Source organism: Eleutherodactylus coqui, chromosome 2 (genome assembly GCF_035609145.1).
Source record: "Eleutherodactylus coqui strain aEleCoq1 chromosome 2, aEleCoq1.hap1, whole genome shotgun sequence".
NCBI classification, from domain to species: Eukaryota; Metazoa; Chordata; class Amphibia; order Anura; family Eleutherodactylidae; genus Eleutherodactylus; species Eleutherodactylus coqui.
The window spans coordinates 133,657,722-133,679,582 of record NC_089838.1 but is presented as its reverse complement, the minus strand read 5'-3'; the positions used below and the strand labels follow the sequence as shown (position 1 = coordinate 133,679,582).

The following is a 21,861-nucleotide window of genomic DNA, read 5'->3' as shown; positions in this document are numbered from 1 at the left end:
AAGGCTTTCCAGCATACCATTGCCCAGAGCTTTACCGTGCCTCGGCAGCTTGTTTTCCTCCTATAGTGCATCGTGGTTCTAGCTCTTTCACAGTTAAGCATCGCACACACGTCTGTCAATATGATGCACAGAAAATGTGATTTATCAGACTAGACCACCCTTTTTTTATTACTTCATGGGTGAGTGCTGATGCCCATGTACCCATTGTTGGTGATTTTGGCAGCGGACAGGGCTCCGCATGAGCGCTCTGACTGGTCTACGGCTATACCAGCTAATATGCAGAGGGCTGTGATGCACAGTGTGCTCTGACACTTTTTTATCATAGCCAGCTGTAACTTTTTCAATGATTTCTGCAATTTTCTACAAGCACATCTCCCATAGACATGAATGTGACCAGAGTCAAGCTGCTGTTGTGTATCATATTCGTGGGGACACAGTGCAGAAACGGGGCACCCAGTGATTATGAAACACCGCTCCCCAGACTCCCTATTCCCTCACCTCTTGACCCACATCACGTAGTTTATGCAACTTAAGGACTGGTGTCCACGACCACCTTTTCACTGCGTATTACGCATGCATGATGCGTGGAAAATGGAGTCAGTGAAAGTCAGTGGACTTGAATTGATCCATGCACACCGGCATGTAGACACTGCGTATCGATACACATAAGAAAAAGATTGCAGCATGCTCTATTTCTCTGCATACAACACAGCATGAGCCCTATACATTAGTATAGGCTGCGTATGAAACCTGTCCATATACAATGCCTTGTGTATGGGCAGCATTTTCATACACATCCCCAGTCTGAAACAGTGCGAGGAATTTAAAAAAAAAGTGTCACGCTGCGCATGTCCATGTCCGTGTGATATGCGGTTATGTGCAGTACTCACACAGCCATACATGCTCTTTACCATCTCTCTTAATTCTGACAGCGGCATTGAAATGCCTGATCAGTGTTCGGAAAGCCTAAACGGCACTTACGCGATGAGATCACAAGGTGCCGTTTGGTTGTCATGCCAGTCCAGGGCCTTCAAACAATCGCAAGTTCAAGTCCCTGCTGAATAAAAAAACTGTACGGAAATAGTGAAGTTATTACCATGCTGTAATACATATTACCACTATACTGAGACTATGAACTGCCCCTGTGTCCCCTTGATGTGCTAAGAGTCACATTCTGTGGCCCCCTTCTATGTATTATGACCTCCTGTACCCCAGTCTTGTATACTGTGACCCTCTGTACCACAAATCCTGTATACTTTCATTTTGCCATGTCCCCCCCCCCCCCCCCCCCCAAAAAAAAAAATTAGGCACGTAAAAGGAGTTGCTGTAAAAACCTGACATTCCGTTACATCTCTCAAATGATTAGAGTTGTGGTGTGATTAGATTAACAGTCTTGCCACCCAAGGCCCTAAAAGTGGTTCCTCCTCCTCCTCCTTCTTTATCTTTCTGGAGCTGAGTTCTGTGTGCTCAGCCAACAGCCTGGCGTTACCATGTAGACGGGTAGTGCTGGTGGCCAATATCACACTGCAGCTCAGCCCCAGCTCCAGGTTATCACCTCAGTCTCCTGGTGCTGCCCCCCACTGTAGGAGCTGAGCAGCACAGAAGACGGTGGTGTAAGCTGGCTGGCATCAGGCAAGTATGTAGGGCAGAATACAGCCCTATTTTTGCAAAGAGCCTGTTTGTTTGTTCTGCACTCATCTCCTGCCACAACCTAAGTCAATGCAGTAAGGGGGGCCCACGGGCCCCCCTGGCTTAGGTGCCGGGTCGCAACTGTGCCCCTGTGACCCATATAGTTATGCTATTGATCATGACCCTGAATAGAAATGAGCATCCAACATTGTGGACAGTGATTGAGCATCTGTGTCCACTAACACTCAGTTCATTAGGTGGATGTGCATAATACTATATACTTTAAATACCAGGCGGACCCATACTATAGTAAAGGAAATGTCAGAACTTTTCACTGTATCATTTTTTTATGTATGCAAATGCAAATGTATTCTTCATGATCTGTGCAATATATATATATATATATATATATATATTTTTTTTTTTTTTTTTTTGATCAGAGGAATATATACAGACCACATGTAGCTTTGGTCCGATTCAGAGACAGTGGGGCACAATTCGGAAAACTGTCTAGTCATGCACATATGAGCCCTGAGGCCTGTGGTTGACTGCCGAGGTCACATGAATGGTGAACAGCACATGACCAATGCAGAAATTTTCAAGACTTGATCTAGAAATACTGGATAAGGGTGACAATTATAGGCGAGAGGGTTTGCTTTTTCGTTTGTTTGTTTTTTTATATCATGTTCTGCCCTCTGCAAAATTTTTTTCGTAATCTTGGAAAACTTTAATAATTTACATATTTAATTAAAAGTAACTTTAGTCCTTGGCATTCCTAATCTCTTCTTAATAGAAAGGATAAGTAAGTAACAATACACTTTAATAGCCATTATTTTTCATGTAGTCTATTAAATATAACAGTTGTATGTGTTCTCCTATACATATACCCACAATGCCTTACTGCGTGACCTCCAGCATGACGATTTGCACTGTCTTGTATTGTTTTTGTTATTGCTGAACTGACAGAGGTACTGAGTAGAGATGATTGAGCATACTCGCTAAGGCTAACTACTCGAGCGAGTAGTGCCTTAGCCAAGTATCTCCCCGCTCGGCTGCCGGTGCAGGTGACAGGTGAGTTGCGGCAGTGAGCAGGGGGAGAGAGGGAGAGAGAGATCTCCCCTCCGTTCCTCCCCACTCTCCCCCGCCCGCCGCCGTCACCTGAATCTTTAGGGACGAGTGGGCAGATACTCAACTAAGGCACTACTTGCTCGAGTTGTTAGCCTTAGCGAGTATGCTCACTCATCTCTAGTACTGAGTAAGGGGTGTAATACATTGGCGCCGATAACATGTTGGCTACATGGTGAGGTCTCTCAGCGGCATGCAATGCAGTTAGAGCAGTTTTACAGCCCACCTATGTTTATCTCCCCTATAATAGCGAGGATCAGTGATGCAAGGCAGCAGTGTCCCTCTGTAGCACAGCCATGGCACACCTCACTTGTTGGCAAATGTAAGAGCCCTTCTACACAGGACGGCTGGTAGATGCAGAAGTGCCCAACTGTCGTCCCAGCGATAATTGTTTAGGTGCTTTCACATGGGTGAGCACAATGTCAGGCCAAGAAACCTGACCGATATTGCGTTCGTCAACGCGCGTTTTACTTGCGAATGCGAGGTTTTTTTCATGCAAAAAACCCCTTGCATCACTTCTCTGAAGTTCTGATCCTCTGGCACTAGTTTCATGCAATGCAAGTGTTTCCCATTGTTTTTAATAGGAAACCTCACATCGCACTCGCATGCCCATCGTATGGCATGCAATGTGGTTGACTGTCTCATTGAAAATAATGAGCAATGGATGCGTTCCGAGGGACGCGAAAAAAATAGGATGTGCAGCGTTTTGTTTTTTTTTAACCACGCAGCATCGCTTATGTGTATGACTCCATTCATATTTGTGCGTCTCGCAAAGAAAACCTCGCGCGAGATCCACGCTCGTGTGAATGTAAACTGAAGCAGATGAAGACTAGCCGGATTGGCAGCTAAGCTGAGATGTCAAAGTGAACTACCCATGTTTGTAATGAACTGATATTTTCTGTGGAAGGAGGTTTGCTATATTATTACGACTAGTAAAAGGAAAGGAATGGGAGCAGGTTTTTGGCTGCGCACCCGTCATTGTGCAATGCCAATTGTTTTGGCAACAGCTCTACATGAGTATCTGACATGAGGCCACAACCCGTAGTACATTGACTATTGTAAGGTAACCGGTTGGTCCTGCTGATGAGGTCACTACATCCATAGATTAGCTGGTTATTTACGCAGTGATACTATGTTGTTTAGGGCAGACAGAAAGACATAAAACTAAAACCATGTCAAACTCTGACAGCTGCCTTGCCTCGGGTGCCTACTGCGTGTAGAAGTGGAGTGCGTACATATTTCACTGGGTCCTTGTCAGTTTGTCACTTTCAATGTCTAAGTTAATAGACATTTCCCATTTCCCTGGGATTGTGGTAGGAGGCACCTCCTTTTTTTTTTTTTTTTTTATAGTGCACATACAAGGTTTAATCCTTTTTGACACATTTCTGCTGACGGGGGCCGGTAAGCCTGACACAGACCTTTACACGTTGCTTGTTTGCGTTGCTCTCCAAAGGTTCTGGATGCAAAGATCTCGCTCTGTATGGCTTTACTCCCTGCACTTGTATCAGGATTAATTTCTTTATACATGTTTTTGGATACATTATAAGGTTGTACATTATTTTATTGATGCATCGTGATATGTTTTTAATGTTAGTGGGTAAAAACAAGACTTTTCAAAGGAGCAGAGGTCTTAGGCCGCCTGCAGAGGGCCGGGTCGGATCGCAGCGGGATGCGGTCTTGTGTCCCTGCAGAGGTCTGTGGCTTACCCGCTCCCGGCGTCTTCATTCTCTGCTATGTGCCAGCTGCTGGCCAGCCGGTGCATGCGCAGAGCAGAGCCGGCCCGTCACCACTGACATTTCTGTGTGGGCCTCTGCGAGACCCGCACAGAAATAGAACATGCCGCGATTTGTTTTCCGCATGTGATTTCACACGGACATGTCACGGCCGTCTGCCTAGCAGCGGCCACGGGCGGAAATTCTGCCCGTGTGCAGGGGGCCTTAGGCTTAGACATTCTGCACGGCAATTACACCCACGGCTTTTTAACCCAGGATTAGCCAGCAAAGTGGACGATATTTGCAAAAAACTGACATGCGGTGCAGAATTCAAAACCGCAGCATGTTAACTCTTTCCCTGTTTCCGCTGCTCCAAAACCCGTGGCGGAAGGCTGCAGGTTTTGAAGCTGCACTTATCTCGCGGTTTTTCGGTGCGGTCATTCCGCAAGATTTCTGTGGGATTTCCGTCTTGTGTGACAGCGTAAGGCTGCGCACACATGAACAGTTTGGATTCTGCATGCGGATTTCCACAGCAGAAGACCTGCGATCATTCGATAAAAGTAATTGCGAATGATCGCAGTTGCGAGCGGTTTTTCCGAACGGATGTACACATATGCACAACATATCATCCACGTGGCAGAAAGAGATTTCTTACCCCTCCAGCCCGCATTTCTATCTATTTCTATCTCTGAAGTTGCGAATGTTTCCGCTGCTTATACGCAGTTACTCACATCCATTGACTTCAATGGGGTCCATCCGTGCCGAGTCCGCGCTAAAATAGAGCATGCTGTGATTTTTCTTCCACTTACAGAATATGCAATTCGTACCCATGAGTGTGAACAAAAAAAAATCGAAAATTGATATGCCTTTCAATGCCTGCGTTTTAATGCGGATCTTCTACCGTGCAAAACTACTCTTGCTCTGTTAGATGCCAAAGAAAACCAAGCCAGAAAGTGCTCCGTGGTTTCCTCCTTGCACCACAGGGGTCCTGGGTTGGGGTCCAACCAAGGGTAAAAGCTGCATGGAGTTTGTACATTCTTTCTGCTTTTGTGTGGGCTCTCCAATTTCTTTCCGCACTTCAAGAATAAAGCAGTGTTAGGTTAAAGGGAATCTATCATTGGGTTCATGCTGCCCAAACCACAGGCACCATGCATCCAGCACCGGTATGCCTATTGCCCCTGTGTATGTTTTATTTTGAAACACTGCTGCTCTTCTGAAAAAACAGCATATTTTGATGGTTGATTCAGGAGTGGATACTGAGGTCACGGAGGAGGGCCGGACGGCCTCTTCCCGCCTGCAGCATGCACAGTGACTACTCACTACTCTCCTCCTCCCTTTTGTGTATAGGGTGGGAGAAGTCTGTGTGGCCCACATCTGGGACTTGGAGCTCCGATCCTAGTCAAACTTCAAAGTGTGCCACATGTGGGCAGCAGGCATACCTGTCCTGGATACATGCTGGCCGTGGTTCAGGCACCACAACCCTAATGCCCTTTAACTGGCTTCATGTGAAATTGGCTGCAGAGCTTTTCCGAGATAGGAAAAGACTGACCGCTATTGTATCTAGGGTTGGCGTTGGGCAGAATGACCCCTGATGTGACCAAATGTGCCGTCACTGATCTCTCCTTTCAATAAACGGGTGAGAACGGCTGTTTCTGGTAGGAGTACAGGAAGCTTTGGGTAGTTTATTGAATTATTAACTACCTTGGGGGAGGGGTGGATATTTCGCAGCTGATCTACCTTCTTCATTGAACTATCCGTGACATGTACTTGCATAGGCTTGGTTTTATTGCATAAGCTTTTCTGGTCCAAGCCTTGAACAGAGGTACATTACACATACAGGGACGGCACGTATGAGGCTGTGTACACGTGTGCATTGGGGACCGTTCGGGGGCTTTTTTGCAGATACCTTAAAAAAAAAAAAAAAAAAGGGCTGCGAAAAATATCATGAAAAAATGTGTTTATGAACTTCTGCTGGCTGAAAGTTGCTGCCAGGCCAGGATTTAGACTCATTTATGAAATCTGACTTTACATAGAGCAGCGGTGGAGTTGGCAGCGAGGAGTGCGCACAGAAGACTGACTGCCTGTTCACACGGGCCGATCATCGGTCAGTTTTTATACATGGAAGCTGGATGATATCATTTGGCTTTCACTTCCTGCATGCGCAAACACCAAACGATCCGTGTTTAGATTCTCACTGATCGGAAGAATGTCACCGCTTTCTTGGCTCGTGTAAAAGGCCACTCTCACACCTGCCGTCAGCAAAAGGCCGCCAGCTCGCCACAATTTGACAGCCGTTTTTGGACGCAGGTTACTACCTCCGACAGCGGGTTTTAGCACATCCCATCATTGTGATAGGTGATGGGGTGCGCTCAGAAATCGTGGCACTAGAAAGAGCTGCATTCGAACTTGTGTCTGCGAGGCCTCACTGACATTGGGGGCGCTATACTGCGATTAACGGCACGTTCAAACCGTATGTGTGAGAGTGGGAGCAATATAAAATATTAGTGTATAAAGGTGGTATATACAGAATAGCAGCAACAGGACACGTGCGACTATTACCTGGGTGCAATGCTGGGGGCGGCCGCTAGGTAGTAGGGGACACGTGCGGGTATTACCTGGGTGTAATGCTGGGGGCGGCCGCTAGGTAGTAGGGGGACACATGTGCGGGTTTTACCTGGGTGCAGTGCTGGGGGCGGCCGCTAGGCGCGGGTATCACCTGGGTGCAGTGCTGGGGGCGCCCGCTAGGCGCGGGTATCACCTGGGTGCAGTGCTGGGGGCGGCCGCTAGGTAGGAGGGGGCGGCTCCCGCCTGCTGTAAGCGAGCCGTGCAGGAAATCAGTCTGCAGCTCCGGACTACTCGTCGGACGTGTCCCCAGTTAGAGCTCACCCGGCCGGGCACCGCGGCTCACTGCACACGTCTGCGGGGTTGGGCCGGCTATGTGAGAGCCGCACGGTGGAGGGTGTCGCCCGGCCGGGTGGCGGAGCATGTAGTGGCGCCTCCAGCAGCCGGCGGATGACGTGGAGCAGCAGCATGAGCAGCGGGTACAGCAGCCTGGAGGAGGACTCCGAGGAGTTTTACTTCACCGCCAAGACCTCGTTCAAGAGAAGCCCGTGGCGGGCGGCCCGGGGGCAACACGTGAGTGTCCGGCGGCCGCACTGGGGGGGGGGGTGACCGGGGGCGGCTGTCCGCCGGGGTGTGCTGGCGAGCGGCTGGTGCCCGGCGGGAGTTCTTGCTGTGTACTCCTTGCTGCGCTGGGGGGCGCTGTCGTAGATGGGGGAAGTCTCCATCATGTTCCCCTCGGGCTGCAGTGGAGGTGATACTATTCTGTAAGTCCTAGTTATGAGGAGATGGAGGCTTGTCCATGCGGGCCGTGTGCCTCCAGGTCGGCAGCTGCCACCCTCAGTGCGGCCGTGTTCCTGCAGGTTGGTAGCTACCACTCTCGATGAGGGCCGTGTGCCTGCAGGTGGGCAGCTGCCACCCTTGGCGCAGGTCATGTGCCTGCAGGTGGGCAGCTGCCACCCTGCACATCTGCATGGGATGTTCCAGTGCTGTGGTGATGAGTATAGACAGGTGTATTGCATGTAAGGTGGCACCTGGTCACACCAGCTGTATACCGGTTGCCACAGTAATATTCCCGTGCCCGCACTGTCCTGTTCCCAGATAGAACCCCGTCATCTGGATTAATTGGCACCAGTGATTCTCCTCTCGGACCGCTGCTCTATTTTTGTGCATTTTTTTCTCTCTTAAACTGACCATTTTCTATGGAAATGCTAAAAAAACCCGCGCTCTTCCCAGTGGCATGTTGTGCGGTTTACACGTGATCTTCATGCATGTGTGCTGCAGGTTATTATGGGGCCACATGGAAGAGGAACCAGGAAGTGCAGAGAAACGTGTGCCACTAAGGGCTCCTCCACACGGCGTAGCGTCACTGTGTGCCACGGTGAATGACAATGGACCTTCATCCATGCCCACTGGCGTGTGGCACTGCGCTCCGGTACGCAGGAGAAATAACACTCAGCATGGCCATAACCCTCTTGGCTGGCAGGGATCGCTGTAGAACGCTCCCGTTGTAATGGCGCCTCGCAGACCTGCGCTTGAGCACGGCGTTTTCTAGCGGCACACTTTCTGAGCGCAGCCTGCTGTTTGCACTTTTTACCGCACCTAATCACCCACCAATGATGGAGGGCATTAAAAACCACGGCAAAAATGGCAGTAAAGTCGTGGCATTCTGCCGTGTGTGAGGGTGGCCTTATGGAGCCGCAGAGGACCCCCCCAGGTGCTTGGGGACTCCCGTACTTTGGGTTGCTTTGGGCTGATTCTGTAGAACTGGGGTGTTGGTACCGCAGTGTAATTTTCCAGAAGCCGCTGCCTTAGACAAGACTTTCTCCAACATATCCAGTGGCTCGCTGTATGGCACCACAGGGTACAGAGTGGCAGGAGACTCCCCTGCCCTATATAGCGTTCCTGCTGCCCTTGGCACCTTTGGGTCACATGCACACGGCAGGGTTAGATTCCGGCTGCAAGATCTCATAGCGAAATCCGCCCCTGTGCCGGCCAGTGACCCCCGTGTACCTGTCTTGGATGCACTGTGGATGTACCGGCCGGCACGGCGACTTCAAAATCGGCATTGCAGAGTTGTTGCAATGGAAGCCATCCGTGCGAGTCTTATCCGTGAGATGACTTGTTGTCCGCGGGGGTCTGACTGTTCAGGCCTTTTACCGGTCTTGAGAATGTGGGGTCCTGAAGGTCCTCCGATGAATGAAGCAGCGGTTGACTTGCTCACCTTTGGCTCCATTCATCACAATTACAGCACTAGAGATGGCCAAGCGCTTGTACCCAGCAATTTCTAGCACTCCCATTGAAATAAATGGAGGTTGGAGGCGATCAGAGGACCCAAAAGCTGCTAGTGGTAAATACAGGTCCGGGTACTCGGTGTGCCGCCTCTACATGAGCCCGCAGGGTGGAGGTACTTGCTGCAGATTAGTTGTAGAACTTGTGCAGCACGTTTGCTTTCCTTGCAAGCCCCTGTTAGAGAGGGACAACAGGCTGCTTGTCACCTGCCCCTACACAGACATGCATGGCGCTAGAAGAGAACCTGCTTCTTGAGCCTTCCAGAAGGGAAGAACAACCCCCAAAGCAAGCCTTTTTGCATCTCCTAGTATTATGGAGCCATGCTGTTATGTCCTTGCCCAACCCCCACCAACCAGATATTGTTTCCTTCCAGGGGATAAAATCCTGGTGGTCCGACATGTCTGATACCACCTGTAGCTGCACTCAGTCCTTGCTTGACCCCCTAATCTACAAGTGGCCTCCTGTGACCTGTCGTCTGTCTGGTTCTGTTCTTGCCCTCAGCTGCTCCCTGGCAATCCCCAAATCATATGGAGTCCATAATGACATAAGTGTAGAGGTCATTAACATCAAGACACTTGGGGTCAGTGCCCAGTAACCCGATGTAGTAAAGTAGGCCACCGCTAATCCCGGACTTAATGCCAAACAATATGTTTAAAAATGACCTAAATTGTAGCAAACTAATTATGGGTTTTCTAGACGTATTCCAGGGAATGAGTCTTTTCTGCGCACTGCTAGTGAGGCTGAAGGCACCGGCCATAATGCGTCAGACTGCACCTGTCCATGTGCTGTGCATGTACCCTGGGTGCCGTTCATGGAATCCACAGCCCGAAAATACAGTGCCTTATTCAGAAAGACAGCGCACGGACGGGAAATACGGCTACTGCATGGACCCGTTAGAGCGAATGATGCTCTTCATATGAGCGCTTTTTCACACGGACCAGTTGTCTGCATGCAAAAAAAATGTTCATGTCATTCGAGGGTTTGTCTGGTTACATGGTGACACTTTGAAATTAAGTCCAAATTAGTTAAAAGAATAAAACCGAGGTTGCCTACTCTCCTCTGCCCCAGCGATTGAGCCCGGCGATTCTCCTGGTCTGCGTTGACAGTGGATGTCAGGTGACCACTGCCTGCCAATCAGAGGCTGCAGCATCACCACCCGTTCTGCTGGCATCAGCGCCCACATCCTTGTTACCATGATGCCAGGAGTTTTGGAATGGTGACACTGCGGCTGCAGGGGTCACCTGACTTCTGCCCGATTGTACACCAGGAAGTTGGCATCGTTGGACCCGTTCATCTGTATTGTGGGGGCCGAGAAGAGGTGAGTATGCTCTGGAGTTTGTTTTGTTTGTTTTAATCCGGGCCCAGCTGCTAGCAGAAATGTTTTTTTTGGTAGTGGTAAAACCCCTTTAAGACAGTTGTCACACACGAGTCCTCTGTCACTTCTAAATTAGCTCTCGCCGGATGATGTTTTCCGTCTTTGACTTGGCTAAGTCATCATCTCGGCCCTGTATGCTACTAGAATCTATAGCTCATGTGCGTTTCCTCGTATCCCCTCCTTGGCTTTGGTCGGCTTATCCTTGGTTACTCTTGCAGCTCACCATGCTGCAGTAACACGGAGGTCCTGCAGTCATTGGTGGTCGGTTGTATTTGTAACTTTCATTAGTTTAGGGGCTCATTCACACGGGCATATGTGCAAAACGCTGCGTGGATCATGTAGGCTTTTACCACCTTAGGAGCCGTTGAGTTGGAAATGCGCGAGAGGAGAGAAATGCAGGAAATGACATAATTAAGGTGTCAACTGAACTTGATGTTTGCTATGGGGTCCAGTTGGGGGACCTTGTGTTTCTTGCGCTCCCCTTTTCTTTTCTTACCCTTTTAAAGGGAAATTGGGAATGGCAAATTTATTATTGCTTATCTGGCTCTAACCTTAACTGGGTTTGGTGAATCCTCTATCCCAGTACTGGGCCCACCTTCTCTGCATATAGAATTGATTCCTCTTAAGGCCCATTTAGACACAACGATTATTGCACAAAAGATTTCTGAGCAACTTTTGAGCGATAATCGTTTGCATTACACGGCAATGACCTTGCATTACACATTAAGAGATCACCTTGCGCTCTGACAACTGTTCAACTACAGCATCCATGCAGTTTTTGCTAAGCTGTCGCTGATCGATGTCTTTCAGCATGCTGAAAGATCAGTGATCAACCTAATCATGAGTTCACAGCAGGATACAGCTGATAACAGCTGGATACAGAAGACAAGCAGGGCCACTTGTCTTCTGCATCCAGCTCTTCTCTGCTCGGAGCGCCCGGTTGTTATACAGCTGAGCGCTCCGAGCGGGGGGTGCAGAAGACAAGTGGCCCCGCTTGTTTTCTGTATCCAGCTGTTATCAGCTGTATCCTGCTGTGAACTCATGATTAGGTTGATCACTGATCTTTCAGCATGCTGAAAGACATCGATCAGCGACAGCTTAGCAAAATCTGCATGGATGCTGTAGTTGAACAGTGTTAGTGCAATGCTTTATTTTCTTTAATGATGCTAGTGTATCTTAAGGCACATTTAGACACAACGATTATTGTTCAAAAGATGGCTTTTGAGAGATAATCGTTGTATCTAAATGGGTCTTTAGCTTCTCAGATCCTTGCATATCCGTCATTGCGTTGCATGTAAACAAACTTTACTTTCTGTTGAAAAATGTCCTAAAAACATTAATGCATTAAAAATCAAATGACAATCGGCCCGTGTCCTCTATAGATGACAGCCTGGCTACTGTGACTAGAGCTGAGTGGCTGAAAGATCTCCACCTCCATTCACTGAGTAATTCCCTCTGGGACGACTGTTGGGCGCTCTAGCACCCAACAATCATCCCATGTAGAAGGGCCCTGAGGCTAGCATCATCTGCTGTTCCTACTGTGTCCACCAAAGCAACTGTTCCAAGCTGGTCACACATGCTCAGTGCTGCTCCCCCTGGGGTGGTGAGCGGCTGACCAGATAAAGTGAGACGGCAGTACTGAAGTTGTTCAGCAACTCTTCTGACAAGAGAAGACTCTGCTTGCCAGCTAAACCAATACAGAGGGCATCTGCTTGTATCCTGTAGATTAGTCCCCCTTATTGTGTATGGTGTCTGTAACATTGTGTATACACGGCTGCCTAGATGGTTCTCGCATTTGAGGTTCTGAAGCATGCCCCCATCTCTGTTAATGGGGAACCCAGGCTCGTGAAGGCACATGAGGACACAGTCCTTCCATAATCCCGCTCTTCTCATGTGTAAGACAAGCTTCCTGTCTAATTTGGGGTGTCCTTCTCTCTGCATCTAAACAGCTATTATCCTGGAAATGAGTTATTAAAGGCTTAGCTTCTGTCAGTACAGGTGCATTCTTGTCTCTCCTCTTCCAGGATGATTCCATGGACCTTGGACCCATAAATTATGACAGACTCTTTATGAATATTTGATACATTTTATCGTCCTGAACCGTTGCCAGGGTGGATGGGTGGGAGGACCTGTGCTCGGATCCTCATGTCCTCCACCACATCCCTTAGTGGTTGTAGCCTCCTCTAGTGTGCACACGTACGGTCATGTTTATATATCCTTTCCACCTGTATTTTGGAGATCATTAACTTGGTAGATAGGACTGACAAACAGAAGTGTTTTTATCTGTCCCCAGTGAGGCAATGGCTGAGGTCAGCTGTGGTGCGGGCACTGTGAAGGTGTGCCGCCCCATGAGCTCGCCCCATACAGTGCGGCACGTCATTGTCTCCCGCCCTTCTCCCCGGCTGACTCACATTACATGCTTGGACTGTAATAGGATGTTCCAGTTCAGGAGATGTGTGGGATTTCTTATCTTTCCAATTATCAGAAAAGACATGATGTTTGTGAATGCAATCCCAGACTTGTCCCGGCCCCCCGCCTAGACCTGTTCTGTGGCTTCTTACCAACTGTTCTTGCATCGGGAGATACTTTATACACTAGTGACGTCTGACGTTTCAGCCCTGTCGTCCCTCTACAAGCATATGTCACCATACATTAAATATTTACAGTTCACGCGGCTCTATAGTGCCTGGCATATACGTAACCTGGCGACCACGTTGTGTAGGCGGGAGGATATGACGAGTCTGTATGACTGCACCGTCACGCCAGCTTTTGAGTCCGTTTAGCTGCTAGAGATGAAAGGATAAAGATGAAATTTGAAGGTTACGTTGAAATATATTGTCTGCCTTGCTTGTGGCTAAATGGCCTTCAGCCCGGCAGTGCATTACTGGTGGAGCGTGACCTCCCAGATCTGCCGATTGCTTCCCTTCAGGGCTAAATGGGTGGCAGAGTTTTCAGTTGCAGAAGAGCAATATGCCACACTTTTTATTTTAGGGGGGGGGGGGCAGCATCCATGTGCTGCCCACTTTTTTTTTTTCTTTTCCGGAAACTGCCCGCCCTTCTGTCAGCCATGAGAAGACGAGGCGTCTGAGACCAGCTTTTAATAGAGGAGCTGTTGTCTTTCCTGCCTATTTTAGTAAATACTTGTATTCCCCATTCTGGATCATCTTTTCTTAGACCTCTGTGTTGTGTCCTCCTCAGTAGTCATTAAATGGACAGCTGGGTGTTACCAGTCCCCTTGTCCGCGGCTGTAAGGACAGTCTATACTGTCAGCACTAACACCCAGCTGACCATTCAGTCTTACGTTTCTAGAGGGAATAACGCAGGAACAGTACAACAATTCTTAATTGTGGGGTATGTCCACATTGTGGAGTTTTGTCATGGATTCAATGCAGAATCTCCACCAGTCTGCTGAGTGTCCCATTCATTTAAATGGAGAATCAAAAACAAGTGACGTTACTACTGGATGCACATGCTACACGTAGATCTAGCTATCGAAAAGAGAATAGATCCGTGGCAGGCAGAAGGGTAAAATCACGACTATGTTGTGGAATTAGAGACAGAATCTACACGTAAAATCCAACGCAGATTCCCTCCATGGAAACATGGCTTCTTCTGATGGGGGAGTACAATTTCTTACTGAAACGGACATGTCGGGAGAGGTGGCAGGTCCTCTTTATGCCAAGATCATGCCCACCCTCTGTTGGTGAAAGCTTTGCAGGACCTTCAGTACCTTCACACATGTTCGTTTTTTTTTTTTCCTTTCTTTGAGTTTTTGGTGGATTTTTTTCCCTGCAGTTTATGAAGTCTTATTGAAGAGCCTATGGGGAAAAAAGTGCTGATCACAAAAACGCTAGTTGTCGTGTTTTTATTTTTTCCTGAAGTAGCAATATCTGTTACAGCATGTATGGGAAAAGAGACCCCCACTGGAATTATGCCTTACCGCTGGGATGCCAGATAGGTCTGGTCTGTGCTCTTTCCTGCCTGTGAGGATGGCTTGTCCTGTATGAAGGACCCGTTGGCGGCTGCGCCAGGACTCGGGGTTTCCTGTAGGTTACTTTCACTTCTCTGAAATAACAATGAAGCTTAACCGTCAGCGATTGTTCTCAAGATGCTTCCTGCTTCTGCCTGTCCTGGTATTGCTGATTGTGCACAAGTTTAACACTTCTCCCCCCATGGATTCGCTAAATGCAAGCACTGTGGCCTTTCATACCGTTATTAAATGCTTAACTTGATCGCCATGTGGAAAATCATCTTTTGTGTTTTGAAAACCCATTCTGAATTGAACTTTTGCAAATTTTATGAGACCTTAATTCACTTATCACCGCAGCTCCCCGGTGCCTGGAAGAAGCCAGCGGTCACGTGTCGTTCACCGTGCAAGGACCACTCAGCCACCCGTAGGCTTCAGCGGTGAGTGTTCTATGGCCGGCGAAGCGTCTGGGTGGCTGGCTGGTCACATGGACGATGAATGGCACGTGACCGTCCGTCTGCTGCTTTTTCTGGGTTCTGTACTTCAGGCTTTGGGGCTGCAGGGAGCTGCCAGGATAGGTGAGGATTCAATTTTTGCTTCAGGTTGGGTGTGGGGTTTTTTTAATATAAATTCCCTGATAGATAATGCACAAAAGACTGGTGTCCCATAGCAGCCAGTTAATTAAGTTTTGAAAAACTTTATTTCTAAAATGTCTTAAATGGAGGGCTTTATGAATCAAGTGCATTTGGTGGAGTTAAAAACTTAGCAAACAATAAGCAGTGCTGCAGCAAGGACCAGGTGTTGATAATTTTTAGGGTATGGTGCCTCCACTAGTGTGCCAGGTAAACCCTTCATCTGCTGTATACAATGATGGCATGACTTGCATTGCTGCAATGTTTCCCGCTGTCCATGCCACACTCACCATACTGTTTAGGTATAAGAGTAGGGTTCTGCACTGCGGTAAACTGCATTTGTCTGAAATCCCGCCCACCTGAGGTGGACCATCACCAGGAGACTTTGCCAATAAAAAGCACACCAGTAAAGTCTTCTGGCCATTGCCTACCACAGGTGAGTGGCATATCCACTGCATCTCGTTTATGCAGTGTGCGACCGTACCCTTTGGCTGAATTCACACAGGGCAGAATTGCTAGAGGAATGTCCTCAGCGGACATCCCACTGCAGATCAGCCACGGAATACCTGCCTCCAGACCTGCACTATTTGGTGCGGGTTTCATTGTGAATTCCAGTGCAGTGGAATTTCCGTACTGAGGGTTCACATAGACATTCCGTGGGAACTCTGCCCCGTGTGAACCCAGCCTTGGATTGGGCAGAATGATGTAATGTTAAAGGGAGCCTGTCATCACATTTTACTACATTGTGATAGAACTAGGACGTATGCTGGTTTTCAAAACTTAGTTTGCTTTTGCTCTTAATAAAAGCTTACCTAAATTAGCATTTATAAACTTTCTGCGCCGCATGTAAATTAGGAGTGCCGGACCGTCTTCGCTGGCTGAAGGCTTTTCTCATGAGTCCTCCAGGTGTAAGTGGGAGACTTGCAGCGCTGTAGTCCCCATAGGAGCAGAAAGGGGCGGCCATATGACATAATATGCCTATGGTATGCTTTTAGAGAGGGCAACAGTGAAAAAAAGTTTTGCAAACAAGTATTTGTCAGTCGATAAGGATAGTAACCCACAACACTCACATATACACCGGGCCTTCGGCAGAGCAGATATGTAGATCGGACCCTGATCCATCACGCAATTCCAGTACATATAAGAAGGCAGCAGCGGCCACACTGCTATGGATAGCTTTATTCACCCAGGTCCATGGTGTCAATGTTTGGATCTCCACAGAAAGCAATCACTTTGTGCTCCGAGCGGGGTATGCAGAAGACGAGCGGGGCCGCTTGTCTTCTGCATCCAGCTGTTCTCTTCTCGGAGCGCTGTTATACATCCGAGCGGGGTATGCAGAACACAGCTGGACCGCTGTGTTCTTCATACCCCGGCTGTTCATGGAGCACTCAGCTGGTATACAGTGTTCACTGAGCAGGATACAGCTGAAACAATAGTATCAGCTGTATCCCGCTGTGAATTCCTGAGAAGGCTGAACGTTGTCTTTCAGCACGCTCAAAGAGAACGATGAGCGATTCGTTAACGAAAACTGCACGATGTCAGTGCAGTTAGACACGATTATCGCTGAAAACATTGCTTTGAGCAATTTTTGAGTGATATTCGTTGTCTAAATGGGCCAAAAGATGTCGAAATGCACAATGCATTACAGCTTGCTGCATAGATGCAGACTGGTCATCGTGCCTAAAGGCCCATTTAGGCCTCCAGCTGTTATCTGCATTCAACGAAAGGTTTCATTTGCACGCTAATAAACTCAGATAGAGAGTAGCTACTTAAGAGTTTATACAAAATGATCGCTCAAAACTGTCAATCACACTGGCTGGCGTTTGAGCAATCATCGTTGTGTCTAAATGGGCCTTCAGCTGGTCCTATTTCCACCACTAAAAGCACCAACTATGGACATGTGAGCGCCAGAACGTAAATCATGGGGCAGTGGATGGAGGCATGGCCTGTTCTGATGAATGGCTTCGTTCTATGCTATGTGGATGGCGCACGTACATCACTTACCTGGGGAACATGTGGCAGTAAGTTGTACAACGGAAAGCTAAGAAACACTGGCCTAGAGCATCGCACTGCCTCTGTCAATTTATCACCTCCAGTCCTCATGGACCCCAACAGGTCATTTTTTCAGGATATCCTATGGTAAGAACACCTGTGGCAATGTCTGAGGCACCGACAATAATTACATCATCTGTGTAACACTGAGGAAATCCTGAAAACATGACCTGTTGGAGGTCCCTGAGGACTGGAGTTAAAAAAACAAAAACACCCCCCACCCCCCTGCTCTAGGCAATGTTCTGCAGGAAAGCCTTGGCTCCTGACATTATATGGCTGGTTCTTTGACATGTACCACCTACCTAAGCTTTGTACTTAACGAGCGCCCCTAATAACAGTATTTCTTAATGGTAGGGGCCGCTTTGAGCAAGATAATACACCTGGACACAACACAAAAGCTGTTCAGTAATGGTTTGTGGAACATGAGTGTTCACGATGAGGACTTAGCCGGCAAGTTCCCCAGATTTCAATCTGATCCAACATCTGTGGGATGTGCTGGACAAAAGTCTAACCCATGGAGGCCGCACCTCATAACTTACAGGACTTGGAGTGCCTACACTTTCATGCTGGAGCGTTCGTGCTCCGTCAGCTGTTTTTGGCCCCTGGCAGCTGCAGCTTGCCCCATATAGTGTTATGTGGGGCTGTCTTCACTGCTGGAAGGTTCCGAAAAGACCGGACGGAGCATGAGCGCTCCAGCGTGAAACTGTAGGTGCTCTTTAATACTAATAATAATCTTTATATAGCGCCAACAAACTCTGCAGAGCTTACAAAACAGGGGAAAGCAGATACAAAAAAGTTACATGTACCGTGTTTCCCCGAAAGTAAGACAGTGTCTTACTTTCTTTTTATCCCCAAAAGCCCCACTATGTCTTACTTTCGGGGTATGTCTTATAATAAAAAAAAATCATTACTCACCTCCCCCGGCGTTCTGTCGCGCTCCGGCAGGATGTCGCTCGCTCCTCGTCCCCGGCGCAGCATTGCTTTCTGAATGCGGGGCTTGAAATCCCCGCCTCCAGAAAGCTAATACACACGCCGTCAGCCAGTTACAGCCATTCAATGACAGCATTGAATGGCTGTGATTGACTGAAGGCGCACGTGGCTTCAGCCAATCACACTATTCAATGACATCATTGAATGGGTGTGATTGGCTGAAGCCACGTGCGCCTTCAGCCAATCACAGCCATTCAATGATGTCATTGAATAGTGTGATTGGCTGAAGCCACGTGCGCCTTCAGCCAATCACAGCCATTCTGTAACTGTCTGACGGCGTGTGTATTAGCTTTCTGGAGGCGGGGATTTCAAGCCCCCGCATTCAGAAAGCAATGCTGGGACGAGGAGCGAGCGACATCCTGCCGGAGCGCGACAGAACGCCGGGGGAGGTGAGTAATGATTTTTTTTTTCTACGGTATGTCTTACTTTCGGGGTACGGCTTACATTGGCCCACCCCCCCACCCCCCTGACACCCCCAATACGTCTTACAATCGGGGGTGTCTTACTATCGGGGAAACACGGTAGTAATTGATTGCTGGAAACAATAGGAGTGCGGGTCCTGCTCCAACGAGCTTACATACTACAAGTAATGGGGTGATACAGAAGGTAAAGCTCTGGAGCTGTGCATGGTCTGGAGTGTGAGGGATGCAAAACACATAAACAATGGTCAAACTTTAAGCCGTGGTGGCTGAATCGGTATGTCTGCAGGGCTGATGACTGCTAGCAGGGATTGCAGTCAATAGGACAGGGAGCATGCTATCAGGCGGAGTACAGAGGGGTTTGTTTAGGGAATGCGGTATGCCTCCCTGAAGAGGTGCGTTTTTAGAGCATGGCTGAAGTTGTGTCAGGGATTGCCCGGATAGCTTTGGGTAGCGCGTCCCAGAGGACTGGTGCTGCTCTGGAGAAGTCTTGGAGTCAGGAATGAGAAGTTCGAATTAAAACATGTGCTGCTAATGTCTTAACACCAGCCATATTTTAGATGTCTTGTGGAGTGCATGTGGCATGATGGGGGTCTGCACCATATTAGGCAGGTATTTTTATTATGATTGCAATCTGTATGAATCAGATGGGTATATTTAATTGTCTCAACGCAGCAATGTCTGTCGAAAAGGTGATCTTTATGTTAGCTTTTTTTTAGCACATCCATCTAAAGTGGTGTATATTGGAAAGGGTCTTGACTGATCATTTGCTGCTTTGCCTATGGGCATGATGGGTTTTCCCTACAGTTGAACTGATGAGACAATTGACTCATGTAGCGTAGTTCCCATCTGCTGTAGGCCATTTAGAAGGAATGTAGGATGGGACCGCCCTTGTGCCTCGGGGTTTAGTCTGACTAGTTGGGACATTCATCCTTGTAAATGATTTAGCTTTCATCTCTCTGCCCATATGCCACCTAACTTCTGTTTAATGTTACTCTCTGGGATATCAGGTTGACGATGGCGCCACAAACTGTGTGCTTTCTGATGTGGTGGGGGTTTGTATTGGATGGATTGTGTGGAGCATCTGTTATGTTCTCCCACACCTCCAGTTCTTGGGTCCCTCTTACACAGAACAGTTCTCTTTCAAGATATCGTGTCCATTTTAATTGTCCATCTTATACAGGCATAATAATAATGGCTTGTTTGCTCGCTGCGTGTGAACAGCGATCGTTTAGTACGGTGAATGTAGACTATATATGTGAATGATTTGTCGCTCCGTGTAAAAGGAGCCTCAGCCTAGGCAGAAGTATGTGACTATTCCTGGCCAGACATACTTGTGAATTCCTGAAGAACAAGTGCAGCATAGCTTCAGTCTGCTGTCTGTAGTGCAGATGTGTGGGGTATACATGGATATATTTTTTCCTCCCTTTGTCTTCTTTCCTTCTCTTTGTGTTTGATGCTTCTATGGATGTGACACGCCAAGCATGTAAGATATGCAAAGGCTTTGAAGAAATCATTAAAGGATGGGCGATTGTCTGAGCCCATTAGTTTAGCAGAATACCTATGGTTTTAGGAAGATCTAGAATTAACAGTATCCTAAAATACAAGACTGCGGGAGCAGCACGCTAATTGTGTCCTGTGACCTATACATAATCTACATGCCAGGGGGATTATCTATTGGCGGTCCGGCTGAATGCAAACAGCAGAGGAGCAGAAACTGTTTCATCTTATTTATTACTGTGTAATTGTTTAGTGGGGTTTTCCCCCTTTCTTTTTGTGTACATGTGTGCAAAAGTAGCTATTTTTAATGTATCCATTTTATCTTCCTTATGGGATGCAAATAGTCTAAATGGACTGTCAGTGCTTAACCCTACTTCCTTTGAACTTCCCTCTGTGGTGAATGGCTGTATAGCACGTTACTCGACTATTTTATGGGATTAGTCACTTGTATGTATATATGTATTTTGGATATTAAACTTACCCCCTATTTATAACCTAGTAAACGTCTGTGGATGCAATGTATCACTTTATCTATGAGCTAATAGTGTTAATGGTGCCATCAGACTGCGCCGAATCTGCTCTCACCTTGGTTGATCTGTAAGAGATGTAGTACGATAGAAGTAGAGAACAGTAGCTTTTTTGAAACAAATGTCTGTTTCTGGCTTTTTGCGTTGTGTTGAGCAGTAACACGTGGCAATAACGGGAATCGCTCCATTAAACTGACAGGAATATAATAAATGCATGAGGTTGTTTCCAGCAGGTAGACTTCTGGTGGTAAACTGACAACTAGATTGCTGTCCATAAAACTCCGCTTGGCCCTAGGCAGTAATTGCCTAATGCCTAAGAATATTTTGATGACAAGCAGGGACTTAAATCCTGGACACAGTCAACCAAAAACAATGGCGGTTAAAAAAAAATAAAAAAATCCCAGTTAACTTTTTTCCTTTGAAAAGAAATGTCTGTTAGGCCTCGTTCACACAGACGACAAAGTCGCCGGATTTTGCCGCGTTGCTACAATGCTACAAATCGCATGTATGAGAAGCCCATGCTTTCCTATGGGTTCCTTCACACAAGCGATGTTTTGTAGCATGCTACAAAACGACACACAAACTCGCAGGTCCGGCGATATGCCTGCGATGTTTTGTAGTCCATGTTTCCCTATGGAGCCTTCCTCTCTTGCATCGTATCGCACGAAAACGCGATTTTCACGCAATCTAACTGACAGTAGGAAATCCTACTGTCAAAGCTAAAATTTAAGCCCTAGCTGCCGGGGGGAAAAACCACACATACATCACCTGTCCCACGTTGTCAGCCCGGCCGCATCTTCTCCCCGGGTCCCTGGCAGTGATCTTCTCCTCTTCTGGCCGAGATTCAAAAACCCCCGCCTCCTTGAAGCGCTGGCTGTGATTGGCTGACGCTTAGCCTATCACAGCCACTCATCGAGTGCTGGCTGTGATTGGCTGACGTTTAGGCTGCATTCAGACGAACGTATATCGGCTCGGTTTTCACGCCGAGCCGGTATACGTTGTCTTCGTGTGCGGGGGGGGGGGGGGGGGGGAGGGAGGAGAGGATGGAAGAGCCAGGAGCAGGTACTGAGCTCCCGCCCCCT

At 47.9% G+C, this 21,861-nt stretch overlaps 1 protein-coding gene across 4 annotated transcripts in view; it reads left to right on the top strand.

The window, feature by feature from the left end:
* RASSF3 (Ras association domain family member 3) overlaps window positions 1-21,861 on the top strand; it is a 128,503-nt gene that overhangs the window by 87,500 nt on the left and 19,142 nt on the right. The window contains exon 1 of one of the 4 annotated variants that reach the window (XM_066591588.1): window positions 7,272-7,601. The exons of the other annotated variants lie outside the window; for them this stretch is intronic. Within the exon in view, the coding sequence (XP_066447685.1) occupies window positions 7,479-7,601 (123 nt within the window). The 5' untranslated portion in view covers window positions 7,272-7,478. Of the gene's footprint in view, window positions 1-7,271; window positions 7,602-21,861 lie in introns of those variants that run through there. 4 annotated transcript variants of the gene reach the window in all.